Source organism: Aquila chrysaetos, chromosome 8, assembly GCF_900496995.4.
Source record: "Aquila chrysaetos chrysaetos chromosome 8, bAquChr1.4, whole genome shotgun sequence".
NCBI lineage: Eukaryota > Metazoa > Chordata > Aves > Accipitriformes > Accipitridae > Aquila > Aquila chrysaetos.
Genome location: NC_044011.1, coordinates 37,275,759 through 37,288,242, shown reverse-complemented (window position 1 = coordinate 37,288,242; position 12,484 = coordinate 37,275,759). Strand labels below are relative to the sequence as shown.

General features: G+C 51.8%; 2 protein-coding genes and 1 long non-coding RNA gene across 6 annotated transcripts; 2 read left to right on the top strand and 1 right to left on the bottom strand.

The window, feature by feature from the left end:
- Positions 1 to 1,728: 1,728 nt before the first annotated feature.
- Positions 1,729 to 5,420, top strand: LOC115344224 (catenin alpha-1-like). Its single transcript, XM_030021169.2, has 5 exons — positions 1,729 to 2,513; positions 3,120 to 3,335; positions 3,938 to 4,121; positions 4,448 to 5,258; positions 5,377 to 5,420. Exons 1-5 carry the CDS (start codon positions 2,200 to 2,202, stop codon positions 5,418 to 5,420), a joined length of 1,569 nt encoding a protein of 522 aa, XP_029877029.1. The 5' UTR covers positions 1,729 to 2,199.
- Positions 5,421 to 6,270: 850 nt separating this feature from the next.
- LOC115344996 lies at positions 6,271 to 11,522 on the top strand. Of its 4 annotated transcripts, none has more exons than XM_030023154.2 (5): positions 6,271 to 7,699; positions 8,438 to 8,608; positions 8,898 to 9,070; positions 9,393 to 9,510; positions 10,518 to 11,522. In XM_030023154.2, the coding sequence occupies exons 1-5, from the start codon at positions 6,281 to 6,283 to the stop codon at positions 10,773 to 10,775; spliced, it is 2,139 nt and encodes a 712-aa protein (XP_029879014.2). In that variant the 5' UTR covers positions 6,271 to 6,280; the 3' UTR covers positions 10,776 to 11,522. The 4 variants fall into 4 exon arrangements, with proteins under 4 accessions (XP_029879014.2, XP_029879013.2, XP_029879016.2 ...); XM_030023153.2 differs by having other exon boundaries at positions 8,423 to 8,608; XM_030023156.2 differs by lacking the exon at positions 10,518 to 11,522 and adding an exon at positions 9,697 to 10,343 and having other exon boundaries at positions 8,423 to 8,608.
- On the bottom strand, positions 7,693 to 12,457 carry LOC115345000. The gene is made up of 3 exons (XR_003924696.1): positions 12,295 to 12,457; positions 8,342 to 8,477; positions 7,693 to 8,253 (listed from the first exon to the last, which is right to left on the bottom strand). It is a non-coding gene; the product is annotated as an uncharacterized LOC115345000 (long non-coding RNA).
- Between the last annotated feature and the right edge of the window lie 27 nt (positions 12,458 to 12,484).

The following is a 12,484-nucleotide window of genomic DNA, read 5'->3' as shown; positions in this document are numbered from 1 at the left end:
TGCACAATGTTGCACGATGCACGTTGCTGCACACTACGAGGTTGCACAATGCAGGGTGCTGCATAGTACACATTGCTGCTACACGACACACATTGCACAATCTTGCACATTGCTGCACATTGCTGCATGTTGCACGATGCACAGTGCTGCACGTTACACGGTGCTGCATGTTACACGATGTTGCACAATGCTGCACGTTGCACAATGTTGCTCGCTGCTGCACGCTGCTGCACGTTGCGTGACGTTGCACAATGCACGTTGCACGATGTTGCACACTGCTGCACGCACCACCCCAGCTTCCCCCAAAGGGGAGGAAGGCAAGCACACCAGGCAGCATCTTCCCTCCAGCTCTCCAGCGTTTTGGAAGCAGCGGCATCAACACACCATCCACACGTCGAGTGCTGGGGTGAGGCGGTGCGAAGGAATGCTCGGGACTCTTCTGCAGCTTTTTTAAAAGCAAGCATCCCGACACCTGCATGTACAGCTGGAGTCAATCGGCTTTTGCACCTTCACAACAACGGGGGACTGTGCAAGAGGGTGAAATTCGTGCAGCTGTGCTGCCCCAGAGGCATCTGTGATATAGTAAAAGTTGAAAGATCAAGAAAATGAGAATGAGCAAGAGGGAGTCATGAGCAATCACAAAGCTTAATTAAATGCTTGATGAATTTACGATCTTGCTGAGAAAGCACAAGCAGAGGCCTTGCTTGATAGATAGGGCCAGAAAAGATAAGAACTCCTGCCTTTGTTCACTAATGAAAACTTAGATAATAAGAGCACTAACAAGTATTTTTAGGGACTAACAAGCATTCTTTAGGATAAGATGTTCCAAAACATGTAAAGGACCATACTGCGCAGAATCACCTGAGGAGGGTCAAGTAGTGAACAAGTGAGGAAGACTAGGGAAGACCACCAGAGGACTCCTGAAGACCACCAGAGACCTTCAATGTGCCTGTGTAAAGGACATTTGCATATGCTAATAGTTTCCTGGAAAACTAATGAATATGTATAACATTTCTCAGAAATCTAATGAATATGTATGTAGAACATGTACTTAACCTGCACAATTGTGCCTGACCGTGTGCACGATAGGTGGAGCGATTCCCTGTGCACCCAGCGCTGCAATAAAGAATGCTGCAATAAAGAATGCCTGCTTTCTAAAACTCCAAAATCGAGTCTTAGAGAGTTTCTTTGACCAGCTTTTTCAGTATCACCTGTAACCCTCATAATTACAAAAATAATTTCTAAAGGTAGATTCATTCATGACCTTGCTGAAAACTTACATCCCCGTTAGGAAATGAGCTAGGATTGGAGTACTTAAAATACAAGGAAATTGAAAAAGTTAATTTATCCCAACTTGAAAGTCTTCCCCCCCCCCCCCCCCCCCCAAGCTCTGATTCTGCTTTTATTTACATTACTCTGAGTTTCCACAGAATTACTTCAAAAGAGGCAGAGCTGAAGCCTTGGCTCCCGGAAGAAGGGTCACTGTTTCCAGTGGATATTCTGCATTAAGCGAAAGGCTACAGAAAAAGTCAGAACAGGCAGAAAATGTGCCCGTTTTCTCTTGCTTGCATTTGTGCACTACCGCCCCCACCCCCCGCCCCGATTTTCTGAGCACACGGACGAGTCCCTCCTTATTTAGCAAAGCAGTTCAGCACACGGCTTAGACTTCACACAGACAGATTCACAGGAGAAAAGGAGAAGGTAGAAATCTCTCTTTTTTTTACCCTGTTAAGCTGCACCCGCCTCATTTCCTAACTGAAGGCGAAAGGGCCGAGGCCCTGCGAGGGACACTTGTCAGCAAAGGCCGAAGTGGGAGCCTGGCTCTCGGGCAGGCCCGGCGTGAGGAGGGACCCCTCGAAGCACCTTCTCTACTCACACAGCTGCTTATTTCCTTGGGTTTTTAAGGCCGGAGCAGTGTGTCCCCACACAGAGCCCACTCAGCCCCCCAGGAACGATGGCGAAGGGGCGGGGGAGGGAGGCAGGGACCACAGCCACTCGCCCAGCGGGAGGATTATGGGGCTGGAAGGGCCAGGACTGAGCTGTGCAGACAGCCGGCCCCGACGTTAGGCAGATTAGCGGACCGGGACCGGGGCCGGGGCCTTCAAGCCGCTGAGGGCGGGCGAAGGCGGCGGCCCGGCCTTCCCGCGCCCGCCGCCGGCCTACAGCTCCCGGCGTCCCCCGCGGCCGGGCGGCACCGCGATGTCGTCACTGCCCCGCGCCCCCGGCGTCTCCATGGCGACGCTGGCGCATCCCGGCGGGGGGACGGCCCCTCGCCCCCATCCCCGGCCCTCAAACGCCCTGCGGACCGCCAGCAATCCCGGGGGGGGGGGTACCCCCAGGGCTGAGGCAACCCCCAGACCTCCAGAAACGTCCCTGGCTTCCAAAGGGCAGGGGGGAGCAGAGAGAGACGCTCAGGGGCATGCCAGCCGCTGCCCCCCGCAGCCCCTCTGCCTTCCACAGGCCGGCAGCAGGCGCTTGCCTTCAACCCTGTCCGCAACAGGAACCGAGTTATGGTAATCAAGGTGTAATTAATCCCCCCCCCGCCACACACCCCCCCCCGCGGGTTCGTATCCCTGCCCAGGAGCTGTCTGCACGCACGCAGGCCCGTGGTGGCAGGGGCACCTCTCTGTCCCCCCGCTGACAGCCCGGTGGGTGCTAGGAGGTAACGTCACCCTCACCGCCACCGTCACCGCCACGGGGGTCTCACCCCTGGCAACAGCCCGCGACCCCGTCCCCAGCGCTCATCCGCTGGGCTGTCTGCGCCCGGGTAAGGAAATACCGGCTCTGGCGTCCCTGGGCTCGCGTAACCACGTAAAGGCAGGAGTGCGGGACGGGTCTGGGGCATCCCCGAGACACGGCTGTGCCTTGGAGCTGAGCAAAGCCAGAGGATGCTTCGCGGGCGGGACGGCAGAACTGGGGGTCCACAGCAGGAAAGCTGGGGGAAAAGCCCACTGCTGGGGGAAATGCAGGTTGCTGACCTCGTTGCCAGGAGAAACTAAACCCAGAAGCATTTTCAAAGCCAGAAGCTGCCATCCAAATTCAAGGTTGCTGGTAAAACTGGTAACTGCTACACATTGCAAAGGATCCCAGATAATCCCAAATTTGTTTCCCTTTTCCAGGCAGCACAAAATGGAGCCTTTTTATCTCTATGACCTCGGGTTCCTAACAGAAAACAAAGCTATTCAAAGGATCCTCTGCCCCATGGCTGCGCAGCTCTGCCATCTAATCCTAGCCCTGGAATGGGAAGGTGGGATTTGTGAGGACTTTCCCCATTTAGGGGAGAATGCAGAAAAATTAGCCAAAGCCACAGAAGAACTCGCTTCTGTTGCAAGAAGGTAAGTTTGCTGGGTGTCTCCACGGCAGATTTGGGGGCTGGGAAGGAGGAAGAAGGGATGGCAAAGAAACTGGCAGGGAGCCTGCCTCTCCTGCCTGGTGCTCCCTGCCTGCACCCCCCTGGAGAGGTGGAAGCGTGAGGAGGAAGGGGATGGGGAACGTGTGGCGGGGAATAGGATTAGGAAGGGAAAAGGACAGATGGGACAAAGCAGGGATACGTGCTTGGAAGCGAGGTGGCAAAGCAAGCAAAACCTCAACAAGCAACGTTTAAGCTGAACACATCTTAAAGTAATAGACAATTGACCGAATGCTTCAGTGAATTTACTGAATGCTTCAGTAAAATTGGAGCCCAAATCCACAATTAGGCACTGGCCACTGGGTTATTTTGCTGTTACAGCTAGGACCTGGTAGATTGTAGACACCCTATCTTAAAGTGAATTGCAGCCACTGCAAAAGGTTCTGAAACAGTTTGCAAATACAGCTAAAATCAATTCAAGCCCAGTTAAGGTCTGGCGTGGCTAATTGTTGTGACAAAGCCCGAGGCCCCGCCGAGGCTGGTACTCACGGGATGGCAAAGAGCTGAGCCCAGCGGCTTCTGTTCCAGGTTGGCTGAGGAGTCCAGCGATGAGGTGTTCAAGGAGGAGACGTGTCCTGCGGCTGAGTCCCTCGTCCTGGCAGGGAGGTGCATGCTGCTGGCAGCCCACAAGCTCCAGGTGCAGCCGGAGAACCCTAGCCACAGGGAGGAGCTGGCTGTGTCGGCAAAGAGGGTCTTAACAGAGACAGTGAAGGTAACAGTGGAGGGGGGACAGTGCCGGAGTGAGCTGGGGAGGAGGTCAGGCTGGGATGCAGCAGTGGGTAAGGGTGCAGCTGTAGGGGGGACAAGAGCTGCCCTCCACCAGGACAGGGGCTGGGGCTCAGGGGAAGCTCTAGCTGGAGCAATGGTTGTTTCTTCACCGTGTGCTCACTAGGGCAGGTCTGCTGAGCAAAACGCACCTCTTCTCTTCCCTACAAGGGCTGTGGTGTCATCTTGGCTGCACAAGAGAAGAAATAGTGAACAGGGATTCTTGAGCCTTAGCCACTCTGACCAGTTTTTCTGCCATTTATTTCTGATTAGATCCTTCAGATGGAAGACGCTGCTGGGGCGAGGAGGATAATTCAGGCTGCCAGCTGGCTTTTGGAGTGCTTGAGCGTGCTGCGGGATGCAGGGGACATGCCAGGACTGCTGGCTGCTTTCCGGGCCTTTTCTGAGGCCCTGCTTCTGCTGAGCAATCTGACAGCAAAGCGCCTCGAGGAACTCAGAGATTGTCCTCGACAGAGGAGATTGGCCCAAACTTTGCAGCTCCTTCAGAAGTGCGTTCCTTTGCTCCACGCAGCCAAGCACAGCGATCTTAAACACTCCTGGGATCAGCAAGTCAACCTCTCCAAAGGCTACGCTTTCCAGCTGACGGAGAGGACCATCAAAGAGCTCACTTCCCTGCTTATCAACAATACGGGCAGCGAGCAGCCATGGGAGAGAAATGGGACCTTCTCCCAGCACGTGAGCAGGCTGCTGGCTCTCCTCTCTCGCCCAGACCCAGTGCAACTCTCCGACAGTGAGTTCAGTGCTCATGTGGAAGCGGTCATTTTCTACTGTATGCTTCTAGCAGACTCGTCCAGGCCAGATCCAAAGCTGGACCTGGTAAAACATTGCTGGGTTCTGCTACAGCTGAGGAAGAGCATCTGCAGCCACGTAAGCCAGCAGGAGGGATGGCCAGGGCAAAGCTGGGGAGAAAACAGCCTGGATGAGGAATGTCACACCATGAGAAAGGAGGTGGAGACTCTCGACCAGGCAGTGCTCACAGCTACTCTGTGCCAAATCCTCGACACCTTCTTAGAGGGAAAGGAGCCCCTGAGGCAGTTAGTTGAAGATGCCCTCAGCCTTGCTGGTACAGGGTGTTTTCCAGCAGGACAAGGAGGACTTTTAAAGAAGCTTCAGCCCCTCACTGCCACCTTCTTCACACACGCCCAGCAGATGCTCAGAGCGACAGACTTTGTTCTGGCCAGGTGCACCAAAACCCAAACCGCTAGAGAAATCAGAGAGTGGGTAGAGTATCTGAAGACACTCCTTGCCAGTCTCCCTCCGCTGCTCACAGAAATGAGCAGAAATATAGCCCAGACGAGCGCTGCTGAGCAACTGCAGTCCTTGTACCATGCTTGGGCTGGAACAACAGAAAGCCTCTTGCGGTGTTTTGAGGAGACGGTCAGCATGCGTGAATTCCTTAAGCTGTCCGTCCAGGAAATGGCCAAGCACAGGGAATGGTGTGAAAAGGCCCTGGAAAGTCAGGACTCTGAGAGGCTCTCTTGGCACGCAACTCACCTCACCAGTTGGGCTCGGTGGGTGGTTGAAGCTACCACCAGGTACGGGGACAGAGCCACAGACCCCATTTTCAGGAATGGCTTACTGGTTTGGGTTGAGCAACTGGCCAACTCCATCCTTGAGCTGAAAGCAGTCACAGCCCTTTGCCCAGAGAGACTCTCCTGCCTCCAAACTAGGGATGTCTTTTCAAAGGCAGCGAGCTGCCTGATGGATACTGCTCACCGTATCCAGGACGGGCTGGATGGGTCCAACCACGCAGATATCCTCAGCCCTCTCCGAGCACAAGTGCGAAGCACTGATGTTGCAAAGGGGCTTGAATTCAGCCCATCGCGTGCTGGGCTAAAAACCACTACAGATGGGGCTGCGTTGCAAGAAGACATCTTACATTGTCCATCTTCACGACCAGGTAACTTACACCCGGATGCTGTTCCAAGGAAAGGAGATACGCACCCTGTCATTACGGCTCTCCTAGCAGCAACAAGAGCCCATGATATAGCAGCTGTCAACACTGCTTGCTCTGCCTTGCTTGAACTCTCCAACAGCTGTATCGATGCGGCAAAGGAAGCGCTGCCCATTGCTGAGTCTCCCCAGATGGAGACGCTGGGGCAGTACCAGAAGATTGTATTACTGACACCATGTGTTATTAGCCTGGCCAGGGAAACAGCCCCAAGGCAGCTTCATCGTCCAAACAGACTTCTCCAAATGGCACTCACGCTCTCCAAAAGGATCTGTGAGACCAAAGAGTGCCTGGCAGCCGTGGCAGGCTCTTGGTATAGTCTGTCTCAGCAAGTATTTGGCTTTATCTTGTCTGCTGACTTTCTGAGAGGCAAACAGGCTTTGGACGAGACTATGATGGGTTTAGCAGGAGCAGTTCAGTTAGCAGGAGACATTGCAAGCATAGCCTGCAGTAAGGAAAATCCCATTTTCCCCAATGTCTGGGAGAGCTTTCAACAGGTCCAAGCCAAGTTTTCACGTGCTCAGATGAACACCAAAGCGTTACTTGAGAAAGCAGCATCCTTCAACGGCTCCTGCAGGGTGGGAAAGGCCAGCCTGGAGCTGCACTGTGTCCAGTGGGCCATCAGCATGCATGTCCTGCTGGGCGCTGTGGATCGGTTCATAGGCAGGGACGTCCTGTTCCTGCGGGAGCTGAGGAGTGCCGTGAAGAACAAGCTTTGCTCGTGGAGTCTCTTGGCTGCTGTGTCCGAGAACTCCCTGAGGCTGCAGGAGGCCGCCCGGCTCTCTTACTTGTCCTGCCCTGAAGACCACGGTGGCAGTGAAATCCTAGCGCTCAGGGAGGAGATAAAGGTGCTAATGGAAGCGCTGCTGGATGCCTCCAATACCCTCTTGGTCTCCCCACTGTCTACTGCCAGCTTGTACATTCGCTTTGAGCTCCTGCAGAGAGACTTGGCCCTTAGGGCCAAGGCATTGTTGCTCCACCTGGAGAAGGTCAATACCAAACACCTGCAGGTCATCCGAGATGTCGTTGGACCAGCCCTGTCCCCCCTCTCTCAAGAGGAGAGGGAGAGAAGCAAACAGGCCTTTGAAGAGAAGGCAAGTCGTCTAATGGCTAATGTTCAGTGGGTGAAAACCACCCTCCAAGACGTTCTGGAGGCCAACACGCAACTGCAGTCACAGGCAAACCTGCTCTCCATTGCAGACCACCTCCTGATCCTCACGTCTGACGCAGTGGGCAGCGCCAGCCAGCTGTTCCAGAGCCACCGGGACAAAGGGCATCTCCGCCTAGACAGTATTGTCTGGTACTGGTCAGCAAAGGCACACTACCTTGTCACACAGCTGCGGGCCATCCAGGGCATCAGTGGACATACTCTGCAGCTCATCAGTCAACGCCTGCAGAACGCGGGGGACCAGTGCTCTCCAAGACAATGCAACAGCACAGCCAAACTCTTCCCAGCCCAAGAGGTTGATGCTCTGAGCCACACCAAGTCAGCAGAAACTTGCCCAAGCAGGAGCGGACAAGGAAGTGGAGCTGCCAGGGAGGCACGTGAAATGGTACAGTAGCTTTTTACCCTGTCAACTCTTACTGCCAGGTGATGGTCAGGGCTGTCAGTCAGTCCTGGTACTCACACCATGGAGCACTAAGATAAGTGATGTTGGCAGGGACCTCTGGAGGTCAATAATCCAACCCCCTGGCCACCTTCACAGTTAGATCAGGTTGCTGGCTGCCCTATTCAGCTGAGTTCTGGATATCTGATCTGACGGGCACTCTTGCATAAATAAAACCGTCTCCAAAACACTGTTTCTGAGGAGCAGAGGGCTGTACTGCTCTCCCTCCCCTGAAACACTACCTGTCTCTGCTCAGCTCCTCACCTCTCCACAAGCACCCTTTGGGACTACCAGCAAATCCACTCCCACAACAACTGCTGCTGGTTGTCAGGAGCTGGCAAAGGCTTCAGCAACGCGATCCAGATCACTCAGCAGAGCAGTTTAGAGCACTTAATCATACTTCTCAACTGCGGGCGCTGTCAGCTCACATGACAGCTACCACCCATTTGGAGATAGCTCCGGGAGACAGCAGCACAGGGCACTGGGATTTTATAGTCCCACTGTGGGTGAAGGGGAGAGAAGGGCTGGTTGGGAAGGCAGAGCAGACCCAGCGAGGTGGCGGGCAGCTCTCCCATCTCCTTTACTCACCAAAAACTGCTTCAGAAACACACAGGCAGAGACTTCTCAGCATTGGTGCATCTGCACGCTCCAGACTTCGAATCTGTTCAGTTCTTGTCTCAACAGCACCAGAACGGTCCTCCCAGCATCTCCTTTGCCAGCAGCCCTGCGAAGCACGAGAGAGAAGACAGTGACCCATGGCAGGGTGGCCCAAGTAAGATGTCCCAGGTCACCAAAGACATGGCAACAAGGATGCTTCACATGACTCAGTTCCTGAGGAAGAAGGGCCCCATCGTGGTATGGAGTGTTTCACCTCCTCCACCCCAGCACATTTTTTCCTCAAGAGCACGGTCAAAGCCCAGTGCCTGCTGAAACCCCTGCATTACCCTGCTCTTGTGAGAGTGGCACCAGCTACATCTATGTAAAGCACTAGAAATTACTTCCTCCTGATTAGATGTGAACTTGGCATCCAGTCCTTTCCTTGTTTCAGAATATATCTGGGCTTCCTGGATACTCCCCTGTCTTGCAGGAAAAGTGGTCTTTTCTCTCCTTCTTTCCCCAAACATTTCTTTCTATTTTGTTTTAGAGCAAGGACCAGCTTGTCGCCTGCGTGAGGCAAATTGCTTCTGATGGGCAGGTGTTCGTTAAATTTGGCCGCATTGTTGCGAAGCACTGCCTGGACAAGAGATGCTCCGCAGAGCTGCTGTGTGCCGCAGAGCAGACCCACACCATCAGCAGCCAGCTCAGCATCGTGGCTAGGTGAGTTGCCAGGGTCAAGGACAATCTCTCCCAAGGCTGGTGGCCCCCTTCTCAAAGAGATGTGCATGGTAGTCTCCAGATGCCCTTGTTGGATCTGGGTGTAGCCCTCAGAGTTCAGTTACAGTTCAGGGGGCTCCCTCTCATCTTCCTGTTGCTGTGAACAGCCCTTTCCTCCCCCAGTTTGCCTGCCTCTGTGGAAACCTGCTCTGATCACGCAGGGGACAATCTTCCAGTGTTGGAGTAACCAACAGAGTTCTGGCCACACAGGGGAAGCACACTGTCTGATGTTCTTCTAATAAAATCCTTTAAAATGTCTTTTAAGGGTAAAAGCAGTCACTGCAGAGAGCAAGTCCTCTTCTGAGCTGCTGGTGAGCAACGCGCAGAACCTAATTCAAGCAGTTTTGCATGTTCTGAAGGCAGCCGAGGCAGCATGTATCAAAGTAAGTTAACACTGGTGGCATCAAATAGGTTTTGCAAGGTAAGTCCACGCTGTGGGGAGCTGCTGCAGCCAAGCCGGGTTATGGGAGGTGGGAGCCGGCTGCTGTGGGACCTCTTGACTCCAGCTGGGGGTAAACATTCTTACTGTGATGTTTTTATTTTATGCCTTTCTGTCTTTGTTTCCAAAGCCCAATATGCGTCTTTCCAGGCATTGAATCTGCTCTGTCACTGCTAGCAACTCTGAAGTCATCTTTAGCTGGTCCGTTTCCCATTTTGTTTTTGGATAGGAGAGCAGCAGCATCTCACTGGAGCCTTTATTTGGAAATAGTCCATGTCAGTCATAGCCTTTATGTTGTCTCAGGATGAGCTTTGATCAAAACTCCCAAGAGCCTCCCTTGCAGCTGCCAATGATGGCTGACTGATCCAACTGTAAATAGTTTGTGAGAGCAGACTTTATCTGAAAAGCACTCAGAAAACAAGAGCAAATACAACCAGACTCTCCAATGATGCAGTTTTTCATTGTGTGCCCTAGCCTCCTATGTAATCCTACAACTTCTGCTGAGCTTCAGCATGTCTTTTTGAAAGAGACACGGTTTTTATTAGAATCCTATTTGATGAACAATCAGCCACAAGGGTGAAAAAGCTCCTCCTGTGGTTAATTGCGTATGCTGTTAAAAACTTGTATGTATGTCCATTTTTCACTTTGCTGATGTCAGCCTGAAGTAACTAGCCATTCTTTTATCTTGATTGTCTAGACTACAAAGTCCTCTATGACCTGGCTTTTTGCCTTTGGAAATTTCCCCGCTTATCAATAAACTATACTGCATTCCTTTTATCTCTCTGTAAGCAAGTTTTTTAAGCACTTCTAAGCATTTTAAGCATTAACAGGTAGAGATGCCACACTAGTTGCGCACACATTGATGCATTCAGACTTTTATATTGTTTAAGATATTTTAAACAAGTTCATGTACAACAGTATATTAAAGCATACAAATATTTTGTCTAATAGGGTTTGCGACAGCCCCCGCCTCACTCTGAAGAAGAAGAAGTAGCTGCTTTTTGCATGCAGTGGAGAAAAAACCTGTTGTGTCATAGAGCCAAGGAGTCTTTAAACTCAGACAGGGATGAATTAGGGCTTCGCAAGACTCAGGCAAGGGCTGAACCCACCCTGATGGCTATGGTGCAAGAACAATCACCTCAGACCAAGAATATGCCCAAGTGTCCAAAACTTATTAAAGGACATACAATTACAGACAGCCACCTGTAAAAACAGGAAGGGACTTCTGCTGGAGGGACCTGCATCACTAACTGGCCTCGGCAGAAAGAACGTAGCCCGTGCTGCACTCCTTCCGGCTCACATCTCTTTTGCTAGAGCTGCTCTTGCAGGAGGACTGAAAGTGCAAGGCCTGAAAAGGCTTTTGTGTGCTAGGCGTTCCTCCTGTGGCAAATTCCACCCTGCAGAGTCGCTGCTTCCTTTTGGCAACTGAACAAAGAGAAGAATAAGATGATGCCACACGCTAGTGTATTTCCTAAGCGGCCTCTCCTCCAGATGGTGTTTGAAGTTGAGTAATAAGATGTGATACCAAGCCACAGAGGACACAGGAGTTGGGGAAGAGCTTTAAGATCCCATGAAAGAGAAAACAGAGGGTTTCCTGTTCAGTAAAATAACCATTCACTGACCTTAGTTACCTGGCGCCCGAGTAATTTTCAGCCTGAAACCATTACTCTTGAATCCACAGCCACCAAGTGGAGCTACAGTTCTTTACATTCATATACTGCATGCCCCCGTCCAGCTGCTAGCCAGCTCTGGCTCTTACATAGTAAGGCAGGCTTTTTCTTTTCTTTGGCAAACATTGATATAGAGAAGACAGCATTTGATGAGGTACCTTCATTGTATTACTTTCAGTAACTTCCAGTTCTTCTGTGTTCTTCAGCGCCCAAGATGTGAACAGAAGGATGTAGGAACGCACGCAAGTGCACACAACGCACAGCAGCACCAGCAAATCTGGCTGGAGGGAAGGATCAGGAAGTTCTGTAAATGATTGAATTGCTCGTCTCCCGCACAAGAAAGTCTCAGAGCTGGGACGTCTTTCTCAGGCCCTGTTCTTCAGCACAGTATCAAACTTTTTTGCAACCATGCCCTTTTTAGCAACCATCCCTTTTTCTTCTAGGGGTAGCAATCCTAAATACCGCACAGGAAGGGCAGCCAGAGATATATAACCCTACAGAAGAGCCAGTGCACTGGGTGGAGCTCATACACAAAACACGAACTCAGAGGGTGACATGAAAAAGGCATTACAAAAGCTGGAGGAAAGAAGAACTAATTGAGGAAGAAGACAAAGGGATAGGATCACTGACTTTTGAAATGCAAAACACGAGTGTAATTAAGTATTCTCTACTTTGCAAGAATAAATTGATTTACTTTGCAATATGAAGGATTCACGTTAGAGTCTTTTCATCATGGCAGAAAAATATTAAAACAGGCTACATAGAGAGGCTAGAAATCACCCTACAAGTATTTCTGTCATGGGGCAGCAAACACCAGGTGGTGATCTAGCAATGCTCAGTCCTTCTGAAGTGCAGAGAGCAAACAAGGTCAGAGAAAAACATTTTACTCGTTGACATCTCCAGGGCTAGCAGAAGCGGGGAGCATTTTGTCTCACCTGCTGCCCCCAACTGCAGATCTTGCAGCCTGCAGACAAATGAGACTTTTCTCCCCAAATCCCTCTCAGCCCCAGGACCCTCTTTTATCCAGAATAAAACATTCAATGCTGAAGATCACCCACCTCACAGCTACAGGCTTCCAGAGTATCCAGGACCAACGACCAGCTACTCCTGTTACCGCTCTCCACACCCACGCTTCACAGCCTCAGGGGCACGAGTTGCCAGCGTCCAAGGGAAAGGCTGCTCCGTGCCAGCATACTGCACTTGCGGAAGAGATGGAAATGAGCCTCCCCTGCAAAAACACAGAAAACA